We start from the raw sequence: 21,226 nt of genomic DNA, 5'->3' as shown, positions 1-21,226 counted from the left end.
GCAGTACATGGAAACTAGAATCAGTGCAGAACCCTCAGGTTCAATTTAAACCCCCATCATCTTTTGGAGGCATTTGCCAAACACCAAGTGTGACTATTAAAACAAACAGACTCAATTTTTCCACTTGCAGGGATCTCTCTCTGTCTGGCACGTTAATGTACACATGTCTGAGACAGTTGTGGCGTTTACACTGATGCAGTTGTTTTTACTTCAAGACTCATGCTCAAGGCGGCAGCTACTACATAACCAGTGTTGGTATGTCACTCTAACCTGCTGACAAACTCTACCATAGCTTCACTGTGGTAGAGAAAACCAGATTTTCCCTTTTGAGTCAAACAGCACCACATTTCCATTTCATTGGTAGTGTTTAAAATAGATGCATTTCTTATATTACTAACATATCAAAACAACACGTACCTCTGCCAATAGAAGGCTCTGACATGGAGATTAAAAGGGCTGAACCCCCCACCAAAGAATTGGTGGGAGTACAATAATGTATTGATTTTCTCACCCCTCATATAATCAGTGTGATCACTAGTGCCTCCACACCTGTAGGAGTCACTGTAGGGTACACTGGTTACTTCCCTGGACCCTGCACCCTTCATTTAGAAATTCGAAGGGCCACTAAGTTCGATAACAAGCCAAAAATAATGTAACCTTCTCGTACTATAAAAGATCTCAAACAATGTGCTTCTGGAACCACAAGTCAACTCCCTATAGATCCCCCCACATCCTTACAAATGGGCACACTGGAGGTGTTTTCAGAACATTGTTTGAAATAAGTAACATGAACAAACATTGCAGCATCCACTCCCGTTACCCAACAGTCCAAACACTTCTAACGTCAAAGTACAAGAACGAACAGATAGTTACTGCAGAAGTTATCACTGATAAGTAAAGTTGATCTAAGTTAGCATTGTTCTTCTTGTAACTAATGACTGTTGGCAAACCTGCTGGTGCAATACCACCATCTACTGGACAGGAGTGTACCAGCAGACTGAATAAGCATCAACGAAAAGTCCAGCACTGAAAGTACTGCTGAATTAAACTACACGAATGTGAGCATCAAAATATATTTATAGTACCAAAAAGTGCTGAAATTTAAAAAAAAATATGCATACTGATATTAACAATAATTGATTATTGCATTTTATCTTCATATGACATTACAGCATCTTTCACTTCAGTATATTCAGTGACACTGTGCAATAACAATACAGTTCTAATAAGTTGTAATGGAAATTATCTTGAATTAACTTCCTTTTGATGCCACTAATTTTTCTGACCCTCAGCCCACCCCGTAGTTTGAGACACCAAGAAGCGAATCAGCATTAACGATGTGGGTGATGAGCAGAAACACACTTCCTTTAGCAGAAATGCCTGATCAAGACATTTTTTTAAATTAACTGTATCGGGATTACTAAAATCCAAGTCAAGAAATAAGTGTACGCATGTTGTCTCTGCTTTATTATAAGCAGTGTCAGCTCACACACACACACTGCTGATTTGTATGTGTGTTTCAGTGTCCCTCCGTTTCATGAGCATGAAGCAGTAACAGACGCAGAGCTGCCACACAATCTGTTTGATGAATGGCGAGTGTGACATGACCTGTGATCTGTCCAATCAGGAAGCAATTTCCACAACAAAAAAGAAAAAAGAAGAATTTTCTTCCAGAGAAGAGTCAAAAGGGCACCCCCACCCCCCATTAGAGTAAAGGCCCACTTTTGAAGGCAATTTAAAACTGCTTTTTTAAACAGACAAAAAACAACAACAATAAACAATTAAAACATAATTCAGTCAGTACTAATGCCTACAAATCAAAAAGTGAAATTGATGAGACAAAAAAAAAAAAAAAAAAAAAAAAAAAAACTGCTTTCTTAATTTAAAATAAATAATAAACGCAGCTCGGACTGTAGATAAAACAACAAAATAAAATATTTGCAATTAATCACAAATTAACTATGGCCAATCGTGATTAAATATTTAGTAGTTTGTAGTATTTATAGTTTGCACCATCTGTCATGCTTAGTTATCATGTTATGGGGAAACATACTATGTCATAGAATCCAATGGACATTGACCTTGTTTGACCATTACTTTGGACACCAAGCATTCAACACAGTCAAAACTATTTCATTTATTAATCCTATTAGCTCAACCAATAATTTGCATCACTTTTTACTAAAATTGGAAAGAACTTTAACTTTTGTCCCCTTTACAAACAGATACTGACCTCGGTCACCTTTTTTTGCTGTTTTTACCCAATAACATTCAGATAGTCAAAGATAGTCCAAACTATACCTTTTTCCAATTGTTATGATCAGACAAATAATGTTGTACAGTTTTCAACAAGATTAGAGCTTTTTAAAATTTTGACTCCTGTGTAATTCTTTACTGGCCCCTGCAACTCAGAGGTCAGCTCCAGGATAGCTCCATATCTGAAAATAAACAGTTAATTTAGAATATTGGTGCCAAATTCTATTATTTTATCACAAAATGAACAATTGTTTTGCTATGCTGCCCTACTATATGTTTATATTAATGCTGCAGAATAAACTCAATTAATCAATCAATCATAAACAATATTTCATTTATGTTTTAACAGCATCTGCAGGACTGTGCGTGTGTGCTCATACATGAGCATTTGAAAAGACCACAAGTTACCCTTGACTGTGCACGATGACGTATGTGAGATCACTCCAGAGGTGTTACCAGGTTACAAAAACAGTGTATTCAGTTTTAGAAGTGTTTATTTCTCCCTAGCTTTTGCATAATATATGAGAAACATGTTATATTTACACAGAAATGCAGCAGTTTGGGAGAAGATTCCACCATGTTGAATTAGTAGCCAGAGAGAAACCAGCCAGCGATGTCACAGTGCCTCTCTACTCTGATTGGCTGTCACCCCCCCCCCCCCCCAACACATACACACACCAAAATAAAAAAAACTGATTTCTATCATTCATAGCATACAAATGAGATACAGAATGTGACCTTTTGACCTCTTAAAATAACTCAAGGTTCACCATCTTTGAACTTGTCCAAGGTCTGTGTCCTAAGAATGTTCCCTGTGAATTTGAAGACCCTGGTAGTAATAGGACTGGAGTTATGCTGAGCACAGACAGATGGAGACAGACAGACACTAAGAAATCACATGTACAATAGTATTCACACCCTTTGCTCAATACTTTATTTATGCACCTTTGGCTGCAATTATAGCCTCAGGTCATCTTGAATATGATGCCACAAGCCTGGTGCACCTATCCTTGGACAGTTTTGTTGCACCTCTCAAGCTCCATCAGGTTAAATGGGAAGCGTCAGTGCACAGCCATTTTCAGATATCTCCAGAGATGTTTAATCAGATTCAGGTCTGGGCTCTGGCTGGGGCACTCAAGGGCATTCACAGAGTTGTCCAGAAGCCACTCCTATGATATCTTGACTGTGTGTTTAGGGTCAATGTCCTGCTGAAAGATGAACAGTCACCCCAGTCTGAGGTCAAGAGTGCTTTGGAGCAGGTTTTCATCTAGGATGTCTCTGTACACATTCATCTTTCCCTCAATCCTGACTAGTCTTCCAGTTCCTGCCACTGAAAAACATCCCCACAGCATGATGCTGCCACCACCATGCTTCACTGTAGGTGCCTGGTTTCCTCCAAACATGATGCCTGGCATTAACTCCAAAGAGTTCAATCTTTGACTCATCAGACCAGAGAATTTTGTTTCTCATGGTCTGAGAGTCCTTTTGGCACCTTTTGGCAAACTCCAGATGGGCTGCCATGTGCCTTTTACAAAGGAGTGGCTTCAGTCTGGTCACTCTACCATACAGGCCTGATTGGTGGATTGGTGCAGAGATGGTTACCATTCTGGAAGGTTCTCCTCTCTCCACAGAGGAATGCTGGAGCTCTGACAGAGTGACCATAGGGTTCTTGGTCACCTCCCTGCTAAGGCCCTTCTCCCCCGATCACTCAGTTTACACAGGCAGCCAGCTGTAGGAAGAGTCCTGGTGTATCCAAACTTCTTGCATTTACAGATGATGGAGGCCACTGTGTTCATTGAGACCTTCAAAGCAGCAGAAATGTTTCTGTACTCTTCCCCAGATTTGTGCATTGAGACAATCCTGTCTCAAAGGTCTATAGACAATTCCTTTTACTTCATGCTTGGTTTGTGCTCTGACTTGCACTGTCAACTGTGGGACCTTATATGTAGACAAGTGTGTGCTTTACCAATTCATGTCCAGTCAACTGAATTTACCCCTGGTGGACACCAATTAAGCCGTAGAAACATTGCAAGAATGATCAGTGTAAACAGGATGCACCTGAGCTCAATTTTGACCCTTGGCAAAGGGTGCTGGATACTTATGCACGTGTGATTTCTTAGTTTTTTATTTTTAATAAATTTGCTAAAAAACAAAACAAACAAAAAAACAAAACACTTTTCATGTCATGTTGTCATTATGGGGTACTGTGTGTAGAATTTTGATGAAAAGAAAGAATTTCATTCATTTTGGAATAAGGGTGTAACATAAAATGTGGAAAAAGTGAAGCGGTGTGAATACTTTCCAGATACAGGTGACCCTGAACCATCCCTTAGTTATGCTGCTATAGACGTAGACTGCTGGGGGGTTCCCATGATGCACTGTTTCTTTCTCTTTTTGCTCTGTATGCACCACTCTGCATTTAATCATTAGTGATCGATCTCTGCTCCCCTCCACAGCATGTCTTTTTCCTGGTTCTCTCCCTCAGCCCCAACCAGTCCCAGCAGAAGACTGCCCCTCCCTGAGCCTGGTTCTGCTGGAGGTTTCTTCCTGTTAAAAGGGAGTTTTTCCTTCCCACTGTAGCCAAGTGCTTGCTCACAGGGGGTCGTTTTGACCGTTGGGGTTTTACATCATTATTGTATGGCCTTGCCTTACAATATAAAGCGCCTTGGGGCAACTGTTTGTTTGTGATTTGGCGCTATATAAAAAAAAAATTGATTGATTGATTGATACACTGTAGGTTGACATTAGCAACAAGACAGGCAGCTAACATTAAAGTCACTTTTCAATGACAATTCCTTCAGTAATGTCATCCATTGACAATGATAAAATTGTGTTTGGACAGGTGGGCAATACTGACATTAACAAATGTCATTCATTCCAAATGCTACATGCTGTTTTGAATGCAGCCTTGTATTTTCACTGTGCGTGTTTGTGTGAACACATGCTTGTAAAGTGGGGAAGGAGGATGAGTGTGAGAGGAGTTTTTATTTAGCATATTGTTAGAGATCTCATGTTATCTGAAGCTGAAACTATTTTTAGTTCATTATGAAACTGTGGCTGGACAAGTTAGACAATGAGCCCCTGTCAGAGTCTACATACTTAACGGGAATTCTCGTAGCACCTTTGGAGCTGTCAACTACCTCCATCAGGGTATTAATGGCCACCCATTAATTACCTCCAACTGAGAGGAGGGCAAATCTTAATAACTGAGAAGGCAGAACTAGTCCAAATTTAACATTTTTCAGATCAATGAAGGACCTAAGGGACTAACTGACAGCCAAAAGACAAGTTGAGACTTTTCTGTCAAAGGTCATTCTGTGACAAATCACCCAAAGGGTCTCAGGTCAAGTCACCCTCTCAGATTCCCCTGAAAACATTCACATGGCTCCTATATCACATCCCAAATATTGGCTTTGTATCTCCAATAATTGTGAAATTGTAGCGCTTTAAACATTTCAATAAATTTTATGCCTTTTGCTTAATGAGTCTTTCTGTCCAATGTCCAGTATTCATAGCTCCTACAGTGTGGCATGTACAGGTTTAAAACGGTTTGACTAAAGCTACACTTTTTTTTTTTTGGTGGGGGAGATCAGGTATATTTTACATACTTCTTTCTTCCTACAATGGTCTGAATATGGCCAAAAATTCAAAACCTGACATGTATCATTAAAAAAAAAAAAAAGAAAATACCTGCCTTTGAGAGCAACTCCATCAGCGTAGATTTTTTTTTCCTGTCATGGGTGACATATAATATATATATACACACACACACACATATATATATATATATATATATATATATACATACACACACACACACACACACACACACACACAGGGGCAAAAAAGTATTTAGTCAGTCCATGATTGTTCAAGTTCTCCTACTTAGAAAGATGAGAGAGGTCTGTAATATTTATCATAGGTACACTTCAACTATGAGAGACAAAATGAGAAAAAAAAAAACAATCCAGGAAATCACGTAGGATTTTTAAAGAATTTATTTGTAAATTATGGTGGAAAATAAGTAAGCTGGTATTTTGGCCCATTCCTCCATGCAGATCTTCTCTAGAGCATTGATGTTTTGGGGCTGTCACTGGGCAACATGGACTATCAACTCCCTCAACAAATTTTCTATGGGGTTGAGGTCTGGAGACTGGCTTGGCCACTCCAGGACCTTGAAATGCTTTTTATGGAGCCACTCCTTTGTTGCCCGAGCGGTGTGTTTGGCATCATTGTCATGCTGGAAGACCCAGCCACGTTGCATCTTCAATGCTCTTACTGATGGAAGGAGGTTTTGGCTTAAAATCTCATGATACATGGCCACGTTCATTCTTCCCTTAACACGGATCAGTCGTCCTGTCCTCTTTGCAGACAAACAGCCCCAAAGCATGATGTTTCCACCCCCATGCTTCACAGTAGATATGGTGTTCTTCTGATGCAACTCAGCGTTCTTCTTCCTCCAAACACGACGAGTAGAGTTTTTACCAAAATGTTCTATTTTGGTTTCATCTCAAGACATGATATTCTCCCAGTTCTCTTCTGGATCATCCATATGCTCTCTGGCAAACTTCAGACGGGCCAGGACACGTACTGGCTTAAGCGGGGGGACACGCATGGCACTGCAGGATTTGAGTCCCTCTCTGTGTAGTGTGTAGCCTTTGTTACTTTGGTCCCAGCTCTCTGCAGGTCATTCATCAGGTCCCTCTGTGTAGTTCTGGGATTTTTGTTCACCGTTCTCATGATCATTTTGACCCCACGGGATGACATCTTGCGTGAAGCCCCAGATCGAGGGAGATTATCAATGGTCTTGTATGTTTTCCATTTTCTTACAATTGCTCCCACAGTTGATTTATTCACACCAACCTGCTTGCCTATTGTAGACTCACTCTTCCCAGCCTGGTGCACAACTACAATTTTCTTCCTGGTGTCCTTCGACAGCTCTTTGATCGTGGCCATGGTTGAGTTTGGAGTCTGACTGTTTGAGGCTGTGGACAGGTGTCTTTTATACAGATAACGAGTTCCAACAGGGGCCATTAATAGAGGTAACAGGTGAAGGACAGAAGAGCTTCTTAAAGAAGAAGTTACAGGTCTGTGAGAGCCAGAAATCTTACTTGTTTGTGGGTGACCAAATACTTATTTTCTACCATCGTTTACAATTAAATTCTTTAAAAATCCTACAATATGATTTTGATTTTTTTCTCATTTTGTCTCTCATAGTTGAAGTGTACCTACAATGAAAATGACAGACCTCTCTCATCTTTCTAAGTAGGAGAACTTGCACAATCAGGGGCTGACTAAATACTTTTTTACTCCGCTGGATATGTGTGTGTGTGTGTGTGTGTGTGTGTGTGTGTGTGTGTGTGTACACACACTGTTCTCGTTTCACTACATAAGCAGTTACTCATTTTCATATTTTTACCATATTCTTAGACACATGAAAATGATCTGAAAAAAATATGGTGTTCTTGCCGAGCCGTCTTATAAGATTTTCATGCCCTTTTGCTGTGCAAATTCTCCCAAGACATAAATGACAGTTCTACAATTGCCACATACTTGTTTCAGTAACAGAAACTTACTGCGTCTTCATGAATTCATTCAAAAGCCTGAAAATAACTTCTTTTTTTTCAAACTGGCAATGTATTAATTGTCAAAAATCTGTCAAGCATTAACACCAGTGATGATTAATAATCTGAGCGGGTATTTTTTTTTCAGACTTGTTGATTTGATATAGCACAACCTGTTGTCTATTTTAGAGTTACGTTCCTGTTTTCACAACTGAAAACAATAATCTCTGGTTAAAATCCTGTCCAGTGCTTTACTAAGGCAAAAGCCCATACAAGTGTAAGGTGATTATAGCTGGAATACATGAAAGCCACCTGATACAGCTTAAAGGTGACGTGAACCTGATCACTCCAGCGGGTATGAGCATAAAAGCCTTAAATGTCAGCATTCCACTCTGCATTACTAACAAGGGTCAAGCTCCATCCATCAGAGGATCAAGATGAAACTCAAAGCTGCTTGTTACAATTATTTTTAGTAAAACTAGTGGCCCATCAGGTGGGTACTGTACCTGGAGAACATTAAGTGGAAGACAGTCCACCACACTCCTTGGATGGGATGCCAGTTACCGATTTCTCGGACACACTTGCCATCTTCATTTTTTATCCTTTCCAGCATATTTTCCTCACACACACACACACACACACACACACACACACACACACACACACACACACACACACACACACACACACACACACACACACACACACACACACACACACACACAAAAAAACTGTCCAAACTCAACTTTTTTCCCCACTTACCACCATCCCATAATATGCAAGATCTCGCACGAGAGATGTTTTTCAGGAAAAGTAAAGTTTTTACCGCTTAGGGTACCCCTACCCTGTCATTAACTACCCAGCCTTTGTTTCATTAACTGGCTTTATTTACATTTAGAGACACCAATAAACTGTGGGACGAGGTGCTAAGCTATTAGCAGCTCTTCTACATACTGCAAGCCTCATGCACACCACGCTGTTCAGTAACAGCGACACCCATTGGCTCATTTAACTGTCACAAACAAATCACACCTCAATTTTTTCTCACCAAGTTTCATTTCAATTTATTCAATTTGCAGAGCGCCAACTCACGACAGCATCACCCCAAGGCGCTTCACACAAAACAACCCAAAAACAAATTAAAATGAATTAAGAGATTAAAAAGAACAATTAAAAGAAATATTAAAAGAAATAAAAAGCATAATAACAAATATGCTAACTAAATGAGAGAGATAATATATGCATCTGATTTGAAAAATAAATGCGACCGGATTTGAAATTATATTGACAGGTAACTAAATTAATTCCAAAAGTCAGAAAACCGCTGATCGGAGAGTGACTCTCATCCTTAGAGAAAGCAAACAGATGGTGCATGCATGTATGTAAAACCACTGGCATTTAAGGTTCCCGCCATACATGATATATTATACAAATAATGAATGTTTTTGAGTTCAACGGAACGTTCCATTCAACAAGCCTCGTTGAATGAAACATTCCATCTGTCAACTCATGAAATAATTGTTCCATTTAATGAATCTAAAAACATTCATATTTGTTTTATATGACGGCTAAAATCTATCCTTGTCATTTGATATTTTATTAATTTATAAACATCAAAAAAGGGACTTACATTTTGGTGTTCCACTGGTGCTTAACAGTGCAACACAAACTTTAAATTGGACTACAAAATTGCGATGATGTAGTCCATGATGCCATGCATTGACTTTGAGTACTTCCAAACCCCCCCCCCCCCCAAAAAAACCCCAGACTTCATGTAGTTTCTCAGTCCAGTGAAAAATCATGTCAGAAATTTGTCCAGCTTTTCATCCTAACAGCTCGTCATGCTTACAGAATCCTTACAGTGTAGTGGATTTTTTTTTTTTTGTGTGTGTGTGTTTTTAGAAGAATTAGCAGCATCAATTAGCACCTTCAAATCGTGATCTGCCAGCAAAACAAACTCCGCTATGTTTAGCTAAACACCGCCCCCGGTAGTGTGAGCATGCATGGTGGTCGGGGCGTGCAATAGCACATTTCATATAGCACCAAAATTGCATGCTAAAAAAAAAAGAACTATTGCACGGTCAATGAAGCACAACAGCGAATGGTATGAATAATCCATGTCACGTGACATACGAGGTCTGTGAGAAAAGTATCGGACCTTTTTATTTTTTTCAAAAACAATATGGATTTGAATCAGGTGTGATTGCGTCAGACAAGCTTGAACCCTCGTGGGCATGCGAGAGTTTTTTCACGCCTGTCGGTTATGTCATTCGCCTGTGGGCAGGCTTTGAGTGAGGAGTGGTCCACCCCTCCTGTCGGAATCCCTTTGTCTGACAACTTGCTGAGAGACTGGCGCTTTGCTTTATCAAAATTTTTTCAGAACCTGTGAGTCACATCGAAGTGGACACCATTCAAGAAATTCAGCTGGTTTTCGGTGAAAATTTTAATGGCTGATGAGAGATTATGGAGTGTTACTGTCGCTTTAAGGACTTCCCACGGAGCGGGACGTCGCGCTGCGCTCGGAGGCGCCGTCGTCACATTTAAGCTTCTGTTGACCCAGGACGTCGTGAGAGAACAGATAACTTTCAGAAGAGGTCGGGATCAGCAGATTATCCGGACATTCCACTGTTAAAGGAGATTTTGTAATGAAAGACGTGTGTACGGATTGGCACAAACTCACGCATGCACACGAGGGTTCAAGGTTGGCTGATGTAATCGCACGTGATTCAAATCCATATAGTTTTTGAAAAAAATAAAAAGGTACGTTACTTTTCTCACAGACCTCGTACAAGCCACCAATCAAATGACAAGGATCTACTCAGCTGTTATACAATATAGTTTCTTTATTTGTGCCTCCTATAATTTTGTAATGTGATTTCAGACACCCCTTCACTACCATTTCTTCATGTTAATTGAGATCTCATCTGCCTCCCTCACTCATCACTGCAGTTCACGTCCAGTGCGTGGTGCAAGAGAAAAGGTTCTATAATAGGTTTTAAGTAGATTTTACATTCTTACCTTCAGACATTCTGACAATAAATGTTGGGCATGCTCCAAGGGCTGGTGTAACGGATTTATCTTCACCTACAGACTGGTGACATGCTAAACATGCAAGATACTGTGCAGAAAGCCATGGAGAAAAAGTTTAACCTCCAGCACTGAATGTAACTGTATCATCTGCATTCTGCTAAAAATGCTGCTTTAATATCTGAACAAAGCTATGCTGGGATTTCAAACAAATCTTTGCACACACTTGAAACACATGGAATTACAGAATAAAAAACAATTAGCAAGCAGTCACATGGTTAAACGTCAAAGCCCCTGACGGCTGACAAATCTTCTGTAGGTGACTCAAGAATCGATGAAGGACTGCGTCTACACACAATAATAATTTCACCCAGAGTGTGCAGCTGCAGAACATCTCAAATACAAAGGCCTGACCTTTTCACGTCTTCCCCTTAATTATTTCCCTCCGCCAAAAAAATATATTTTGCCAGATGTTCACATCATGAGAATTCCTGCTGGTGAGCAACATAAGACATTCTGGAAAGTGTAATGAGCCAGAGCGGAGGTACAGTACAGGTGTGGGTGGAAACCAAGAAATATATCCCTCCTGGAGCACTTTATTCATTAGTTTCTCCTTTGACGGGACATACAGAAATTCATTTTGTGAGCATAACCTTTGGAAACTATGTAACTTACAGCCATTATAACCATATGTGCGGGCAAGCCTGTCTGGCACTGCCACGGATAATACATACATCAAAGTTCTGGAAAAAAAATGCTATATTTTAATATGTATTTAAATGTACAAAAAAATTAAAGAGACAATCCCCAATCCAAATGTGAATAAAACGTAGTACAAAAGCTGGAAGCTGTTAAAATAAGTGAAAAACATACTGACATGACATGAAAATTTATGAATGTATTGGAAATTTCTTAGACCCACTGCAAACAAAAAATTGTGGTGAATACAGGAATCACATAATGGTAAAGTACAATATGAAGAGCTGCATGAGGGAAAATTAATTCTGGTCCAATCTCTTCAATAAGAGATAATTTGGCTTTTGTTCTTTTTAAAATGCATTGTATGTGTCAGTTAAATCTGAGTTTTTGGTCTGGATGGCCCATGTTCATGTTTGATTTGACCTGTAACTAATCTAAACCCGTTTATCAAATTGGGTCAAATCAATATGTAATTAGAGCACCACATTCGGAGAAGGTAAACCTTCACCAACACGTTTCCAATTCCATATATTTTTACACTGGAAAAAAATTTCAAGGTCAAACTCCTGTAAGAAGTGGCTTTTCATAAGCTAAAATACAAAATAAACAACTTTTCAATTTTAAAATCAAATAGCTGTTAAATCTGCAATACGGATCAGATGCAGATCAAACATAGTCTATTCATTGAGAGTGCCAGTTTGCACCTCACTGTCACAAATGAGAGTGATTGAGGCACTTTTGCTTGAGATATAATGCAAAATGTATACCAAATGGGTTTTACAATATTAAATTCAAATGTCTGCAAAATCCACAGTCTGGATCAGATCTGGATCAAACTTTGTCAGGTGATAGTGAGTACCAGTCTGCACCTCACTTTCAAATATGAGAGTTATTGGGACATGTTTGTTTAAGATATAACGTAAAATATACATGAAACAGGGTTTTCAATGTAAATTTTAAATGGCCAGAAAATCTGTAATCTTGAGCCAGATCAAACTTTGTCAGTCGATAAAGGCTACCAACCTACATAACACTATCAAATATGAAAGAATTTGATTTTTTTTTGACAGAGTTATGCATTTTTGAAAATTTATTCAGGGATTTTTCCAATTTTTCCTGACTTTGCCCTTTGACCTTGAAAATTGAGTAATCTTGACTAAAAATGTCTGTGTCAAATGTCAGTTTGCACCTCATTGTCACAAATGAGAGTAATTGAGGCACTTCTGATTGAGATATAATGCAAAATGGGCTTTTCAATATTAAATTAAGATGTTCCAAAATTCAGCAGTCCAGATCCAAACAGAATCAAACTTCGTCAGGCGATAGTGAGTACCAGTCTGCACCTCACTTTCAAATATGAGAGTTATTGGGACATGTTTGTTTAAGATATAACGTAAAATATACATGAAACAGGGTTTTCAATGTAAATTTTAAATGGCCAGAAAATCTGTAATCTTGAGCCAGATCAAACTTTGTCAGTCGATAAAGGCTACCAACCTACATAACACTATCAAATATGAAAGAATTTGATTTTTTTTTTGACAGAGTTATGCATTTTTGAAAATTTATTCAGGGATTTTTCCAATTTTTCCTGACTTTGCCCTTTGACCTTGAAAATTGAGTAATCTTGACTAAAAATGTCTGTGTCAAATGTCAGTTTGCACCTCATTGTCACAAATGAGAGTAATTGAGGCACTTCTGATTGAGATATAATGCAAAATGGGCTTTTCAATATTAAATTAAGATGTTCCAAAATTCAGCAGTCCAGATCCAAACAGAATCAAACTTCGTCAGGCGATAGTGAGTGCCAGTCTGCATCTCTCTTTCAAATATGAGAGTGATCGGGGCACATTTGATTAAGATATAATGTAAAATATACATTAAATGGGTTTTTCAATGTTACATTTAAATGGTCACAAACTCTGTAATCTGGATCAGGTCCGGATCAAACTTTGTCAGTTAATAAAGGATACCATCCTACATAACACTCATGAATTTGAAACAAATTTGATCTTTTTTGACAGTTTATAATTTTTGAAAATTCATTCAATGTCAAAGATGGGGCTTTTTCCAGTGTTCCAAGATTTTTCCTGACTTTGTCCTTTGACCTATGACCTTGAAAATCTAATGAGTTTTTGCATATCAGGATATGAATCCTCTGTAAAACGTTCATGACGATATATGAAAAATTGTGGGCCCAAGGCTGTTCAAAATCAAACAAACAAACAGAGGTGAAAACATAACCTCCTCCAGCTTCGTTAGCAGAGGTAAAGAGGTGATAATACTCCAGGTCATTGAGAAAAGTCACACAATGATGCACCCCGTATTAAAAAACAAACAAAAAAAGATTTGGCATGTTCACACCACTCACATACATCAGAACTGACCAGCATTCACATTATCACAAGCCACATTATAATTGGCTCGAGGACCCCACGTGCAATACTGTGTCCACATTCATGGCTGAAGTGCATTGACCCTGATTATTTTGCATCCATATGAACGAAACACGTCTTTAAATCAACTCTGACTTAATGTGGCTCATGTCTATTAATGGCGCTCTGTAGATGTTCAGTTTTCAGCTCATGATGTCACACCATGTGACCCACGGTGGAAGAAATATGACTTTCAAAAGGGGTATAATTATTTTTGATTTTTCCAGAAAAGCAAACCACATTGTGCAGACAGGACAATGGCTAAAATGTGACTGTAAATATTACAATGAAGACATATTAAATCATCTGTTTTGCAGCCAAAATAAAAACCTATAAAATGATCCTAGATGAATCAGAGTCAGGGTAAAATGTAATCATGTGCCCTTTCGATACATAACTGTCATCCTGATTTGGCGTTATAGCACATAACTTCCATGTTACACAGATTTGTCTGTGTGTGTGTGTGTGTGTGTGTGTGTGTGGGGGGGGGGGGGGGGGGGGGAGGAATGCTACCTCAGAATTAAACTACGTCCATAAAAGATCTTTGACAGTGCAAGCATTGTGATAATACTCAGATCCAATCATTTCTGAGTCGTGTGAACATGCCACATCATATTGGACTTCGTCCTCAATCTCATTCCAGAAGCCTGTAGCTAAAGGTTCTTAGTCATTCAGAAAGGAGCGATGTCGATGTTTAGATGAAATCAACTGGAGATTGTGTTAATATATCAACATGAGTAGTGAAGCGTGTAGAAGCGTGACATTTTTGAGTAAATATCCAGATGACACATGAATGGCAGCTGTCCATCTTAAAAGAAATACAAGAAAAAAAAAATCCTGCATTGTAGTCCTTTCAGGCAGAACTGTGAAGTAGCCCAAATGAAGTATCAGTAAAATCTGATTTGTCTGTTCACACAACACAAAATGATCAAATCTTTGCCAGGCAAAAAAGAAAGGGAAAACAAACAAACAAAAAGCAAAGAACAAAAAGCACATTTTAAAAAAATAATAATAATCAGATTCAAGTAATTTCAGTGATGACTAAGAACGCCCACAAGTGGCCCACAACCAAAGTAAATAAAACTGGATTTGGCCGTTCACACTACAGAAAAAGCTGAAATCTGTCATTTGTGGAGAAGGAGCAGGTGAATAAACAAACATCAGAGAATAAAACAGACAAATAAGCAAGATTCAATTAATTTCAGTCAGGATTGCGAATGTATGCGCCACAAAAAAGCCCATAGTGCACAAAAAAAGTAAATTCGTGTCACTTCAACCAGTGTGAACGTATACACCAGAGACTCAGCCAGTCTGAACACGGTGCTGCTGTTACAGGAGGACGAAAACTTAGGGGAGATAAACTCACCTAAAAACAAACAGAAGAGGTCCAGCCCGACCAGGACCTTCCTCCTGCTGTGGTCTTTACAGTTGTTGTTGTTGACTGAACTCCTGCTGTCCACGGCGGCCATTGTCTTCTCAAAAATCAAACAGCGCTGCATTTAAAGGATGTGACGGGCTTCAATTCAAAGAAAAATTAAAAAGCTGGTATTCATTAACGCCTAAACTGCGCGACAGTCGTCATGTAACTTAAGTCTTAAAGCTGTTGCTAAATATTCACCACTCGGACCTGCTGCAGCTTCTAACTTTGTGAAGCACCTTTCACTCTTTTTTAGGGGCAGCGAGTCTTAGGACAGCCCACCCAGGCAAAGCCACGCCCCCAGCCCCTCCCCTTAATTCAATTAATGCCATAGCGCCTATTATATGAACAAGTTCAGGTTCTCTTACAGGATGTGGAGGATGCTGAGGGTATGCCAGGCATTTTTACGTTACACACATTCAATAATAATAATAAAGTAAAAAAAGTGTAAAATCTAGCACACGCCTTAGAATCATTTACATTTTCCCTGAATCTCAGTGATCTCAAACCGTACAGTGGCGGCGCCAAGGGGGGCTTGCAGGGGCTTAAACCCACCCAATAATGTGCCAAGCTCCCCCCTCAGCCCCCCCAATAATTCTACCAATAATGTGAATAGCGACTGACATATTTGTGAATTTCAACTGCAGTTTTGCGCTGAGAATGTCTCAATATTGCGTAACTGAGCAAAGTGATGAATGTGTGTGTTCGGTGATCCACCAATGCTGAATCCCTTCACAAACAGAATTTTCAGTTTTGCAAATAAACATTTATTTGTAAAAACCCATACACAAATCAGAAAAAAAATTGTGTTTGTAGATCACAAGCATGTGTACAAATCAAAGGATATTTGTAAATCGCCCTCTGTCCATTTGCAAGTATTAATGAGACAAATTTAACTCCATACTCCAAAAATTTAGGTTTCCTAAATATTTATTACGGCCACTCTTAAAACTTCCCTTATCTTTATTTATACCTATGTGCAAGTTTACTGAACTTGCAGTCATTCTAAATAATGTGTGTGTGCATTGATACCACATTTTAGAGGAGCACGGGTGACTAAAACATATACAGTACCTTGGTATTTATAAAGCAATTTACTATATATTGTTCATGTCAATGACATTTTGTGGAGCCCCTCCAACTTTTACCCCAGCCCCCCTTCAGCTCCCCCCAACAAAAATTTCCTGGGGCCGCCACTGTGCACGTAATACCACCCAGCTACCTATTACCTCTACCAACCAAAAGACAGAAGTCAGAACTGACTTGGACTCTTCCAGTCAGATCTTTGTGATGCCACAAGACAAAATGTAACAGATAAAAAAAAAAAAAAAAAACATTGCAATGTTACTGATCGAATCTATATATTAAAAACCACGTGGCCTCTGTGAGTATGTGTGCAACTTTAATCACAGAGAAACCGGGGAGAGCGTTTGGTGTGCTTATGTATTCTCGGTAAAGAATCAGCTTTTTTAGTTTCTGAATTCTTTTTCAGATCATTTTCACAGAACATTGGTTATCGCTGCTAGGCACAATTTGTCATTGCTTTTTGGCACTTGGTTTCCGACTGATAACTGGAAGATAACAAGCAGACATAAAATTGGAACCGCCATCCAATTTCAGTATGTAGTTAAATCCATAACAGAAAAATTAGTGACTGAGGCACTTTTGTTTGAGATATAATGCAAAATGTACACCAAATGGGCTTTTCAATATTAAATTCTAATGTCCACAAAATACACAAGCAAAATCAAACTTTGGCAGGCGATAGTGAGTGTCAGTCTGCACCTCACTTTCAAATATGAGTGTGATTGGGGCATGTTTGATTAACATATGATGTAAATATACATTAAATGGGGTTTTCAATGTTAAATTTAAATGGTCACAAAAATCTGTAATCAGATCAAACTGTTGATAAAGGATACCATCCTACATAACACTCAGTATGAAAGAAATTACAATTTGACAATTGTGAATTTTTGAAACTTCGTTCAATGTTCAGGAATAGGGATTTTTACAATATTCCAAGATTTTTCTTGGCTTTGACCTTGAAAATTGAATCAGTTGTTGCTCATCAGGATATGAATCCTCGTTAAAATGGGGGCGAAACACAGCCTCCGCCTAACTTTGTCAGCGGAGGTAATAATCCCACAAATTTTCTCAAAGTTATCATGGATACAAGAAGGTGTCACTGACAGAATTTTTTTAAACTTATCGGTCTTCTGGCTGTATTACTGTTGTAGAATAAAAACCCCAAAGAAGGATATTATCTCTGGGATTTATTCCTCTATTTGGCAAGGAGGTGGACACACATGTACAATGTTAGCAATGTTGAATATTTTTTTATTGGATGCAAGTCAGGAAGAAAAAACAAAAAAATATGTAATCAGAAATAACCTCATACAAGTGAAAAGTCAGTTACTTCATAGTGTTGCCAATTAGACGAAGTGCAACAGTCGAATTTGTACACTTTCACAGTCACCTTTAGTTCAACTTCAAACTGTGCAGACCACAAACTGAAAACACACCTACACAGGTACAATCAAACATGTGACAGCAGAAATATTGCACATCATTGGCTGATCATGACATTTTCACAATTTTAAATAGTCAAACACATGGTTGGGATATTTCAACACTTTTTTTTAAAGAGGGTGAACAGTCACATATAGATTTTCCACACAGACCGTCCCTGGATTGGCCACTGTTGCCATTAGAAGGTGTCAGCGTAAAGTGGTGGAGGAGGAAGGAATTCTAAGCCCGTGAAGTCAGCTTCCTGTTCCCTGTCGCACAGAACCACAGTGAGTTCTCAACAGGCACAACTAAATTATGACCAGTTCAAAGATTAGAGGCACATTTCAGCACATAATGAGGAGCATGCAGTCAACACTTACGGATACGGAGGCTCTTCCACAGCACACAAGGCGGCTGGATAAAAACAAGCAGATACAAACATCAATAAACTGACATCTCTGCAACGGGTTCATTAATTCTTAACGTGCGTTTCCAGTACAGCCATGAAGAGCCAACTCCTGGTGAAGGTGTGAAGTACTTTAAAGTGGATATGACACTTAAAGACAACATAGTCTTATTACATGTAACAAAGGTTATATAATTCGGTCAACCTAAGCGTTTTGGGAAAATGGACACAGTTCTCTTGTTATATACAACATATGAATGTCCCGCCACTGAAAAATCTGCACGCCCCGTGACCAGCTTCCCGCTAAGCATGAAACCGGAAATACCTCACTGCCTGTAGACCATATTGGCTAGCACGCTTGGCGGCTGTTGTTTACACTTTTTTAGTGGCAGAAACTTTGATTAAACACAGTTCTCAGGGACTTGTTTGTCGATATGCCTGACAAGTGTGTCGCAGTATATTGCACAAACACAAGGGTGAAAGGTTTTAGCGTTTTGAAGTTTCCACAGGATGAAAATCTCAGAAAAGTGGGTTCAGCAAGTTCGTTATACAAGATTAGGTCTGACAAAGGGGACGCTAGAGGCCGACCGTGTATTCTTTGTTGTGCTGTGCACATTTTGAAGATGGGTGTTTTGACGCCGTCCCAGCTTTGAAGGAGCAGCTTGGGATAAATGTACGTCACAAGTTTATGTTGACGGGGGCTGTTCCAAGCATCTTTCCCTGTGGCACCGACGTCCACGGCAAAGCCTATGAAGCTTAGACAGTCTTTTCTGCGATCTTTTTCGAAACCTTTGCTGTTTATTTCCTATTGTTTCGTGAAAATAACGTAACTAAATGTGGATGAATGCAATACCAGGCACTCGAAAACGGCAAAAACCCGAAGGTAATGACGGTGGTCCGCAAGTAGTAGCTATACTATCACGGGTCTTGAAAAATAAAGGCGGTAAACAGACACTAGAATCAAATGTTATAATTATAGTGTTATAAACAGCATCAAAATAGATAAATAAAAAATTCAAAGCCTCGCTTACCATTCTATATTCTGCAGCCTTTCAAAATCCATCGGAATTGGCACGTCTCTTGCCTCTACTTCGGCTCCGCCGTAAGCACCGTCGGCATTATTTTCGCCGTCACAATGCTCCTGGTTTGAATGTTCGTCCGAAAGATACGGCTCGAATCTATAGGGTCTAATCACTACTGCGACATCCTCAGGATCCAAGTCAGTCTCGATTTCCTCACAGAAACAATCCACACTTGAAGAGGAGTCAGAAAAGTTCTCGATCTCGTCACTGTCCATGCTGAGGTCTATCTGTTCTTGTTGTCAATCGAACAGAAAAATATGGGACTCTACAGGCTGTGACATTACGGCATCACGTGACCGCTGATGGAATGCTGCCATCATGCTTTCCAAGAAACACACTTTTGAGAAGCTGTACAAACTTTATTTCTCAGTGATAATGATTAAAACCACTTTCAACTTAATATACTGTATGTATATTTTGATATTTATATCACTTTTACCTAATTTTTTAGGTGTCATATCCACTTTAAGTCATCTACCCAACCCACTGCTTCAACATCATCAGTATAATCATGAACAATATTGTGTAAACTTACTTGGTGACTCACGACTTTGTCTAGGTCAGAAAGGACAAAAAAAAAAAAAAAAAAAAAAAAAAAAACTTTCAGTTTGAGAATACATTTTACAATCATAAGGAGAATTACCGATTATAGCTTGAACAGCATTAGTGATTCTAAATAAATGTTTGAAGCCGGAGAATACTGTACTTTATGGGGGTCGTGTCTGTGCCATCAGTGAACTCATCTTTGTTGTGTTGAAAGAAAATGGCTAGTTTCTGCAGGGCCTCATGTCTGGTCCTATAGATTTAAGACAAGAAACTTATGACCATTTTCTATATCCACCCATGTCTTACAGGGGGCAAGAGGCAACCAACACAGTGCTGTTTAATTCATCCAAACTAACACTATCACCCACACTTGTGTACAAACTAATGGAAGAACTGATCGACATATCCAAGCTTTCTTCTGGTGAGTCAATTTGATAAATCCAAACATTGCGATCAGACTGCAACAGTTAAAAACACAATGTGTCCAACGGATGACGAACAAGTTAAGTGTGATGAAATAAATTAAATTGTCACTTTGAGCCAAATTTAGCAGTTTGTCCCAACTTGATATACAACCCCCAATTTAAGACCCCTTCTTAAGTTGTAAGGCTACGGACCTGATTTAATAAGACCCCAGATAAGTGCTAAATTGTGTGAGCAACCCAACACCATTGGGTGGACACATTTTTGCAGGAGTTTTACGAAGACTAAAGCCGCGGTCCCACCGAATAATGAAGGAGTGAAGAAGGAGCCACGCACCCTGTTTTTTTGTTTCGTGAGCTATCGTGGCAGTATAGTGGCTCAGAGTTGCTCTTAGAGGCATTATCTTCAGCTAACGAGGCTCCTCTCTGAGCGTGGCGCTAATTACAAGATGTTCAAAATTTAGCAACAGCGTGGCGCAGTTTGTGTTTGAGTTACTGCGGTGGCTTAGAGGCATTTGCGTGGTGCTTACGAGTCTGCAAAAAGTCCATTATCCGTGCGCCTGACACCTTCGCAGGACCTGAGAGGCTGTTTTTGGAAAAGCTCTCCTCTTGCACACACAATTCCACCTGCTCTGTGCGCTGGACTCTATATAAAATAATTATTTTGTAGTGGATTAATAATTTTCTGCCAAACCTTGGATGCTGAAAACACCTCTAATTACTTCTGGCATCACAAAGGACCGTTTCATCTGGACAATTTTTCCTCTCTTTCCTGCTCCATGTGGAATGTATTTTGAACAGCTTAAGGTAATTATTTTTAATGTTTTTTTTATAGCTTGATAAAACAGTTCCTAGCTGTAA

The 21,226-nt window shown here is 39.1% G+C and overlaps 1 protein-coding gene and 1 pseudogene across 1 annotated transcript in view; both read right to left on the bottom strand.

The window, feature by feature from the left end:
* LOC117522140 overlaps positions 1-15,631 on the bottom strand; it is a 40,418-nt pseudogene extending 24,787 nt beyond the window's left edge.
* Positions 15,632-17,813: 2,182 nt separating this feature from the next.
* Positions 17,814-21,226, bottom strand: part of si:ch211-188c16.1 (uncharacterized protein LOC562677 homolog) — a 25,576-nt gene continuing 22,163 nt past the window's right edge. Inside the window, exons 14-17 of the mRNA XM_034182559.1 lie at positions 20,104-20,193; positions 19,933-19,952; positions 18,290-18,323; positions 17,814-18,178 (exon numbers count right to left, since the gene is read on the bottom strand). Of these exons, the coding sequence (XP_034038450.1) occupies positions 18,109-18,178; positions 18,290-18,323; positions 19,933-19,952; positions 20,104-20,193 (214 nt within the window). The 3' untranslated portion in view covers positions 17,814-18,108. The remainder of the gene's footprint in view (positions 18,179-18,289; positions 18,324-19,932; positions 19,953-20,103; positions 20,194-21,226) is intronic.

The sequence above is a fragment of the Thalassophryne amazonica genome, chromosome 12, assembly GCF_902500255.1.
Source record: "Thalassophryne amazonica chromosome 12, fThaAma1.1, whole genome shotgun sequence".
NCBI lineage: Eukaryota > Metazoa > Chordata > Actinopteri > Batrachoidiformes > Batrachoididae > Thalassophryne > Thalassophryne amazonica.
Note: the sequence above shows the minus strand (reverse complement) of the source record. Positions and strands in the feature narration are given on the sequence as shown.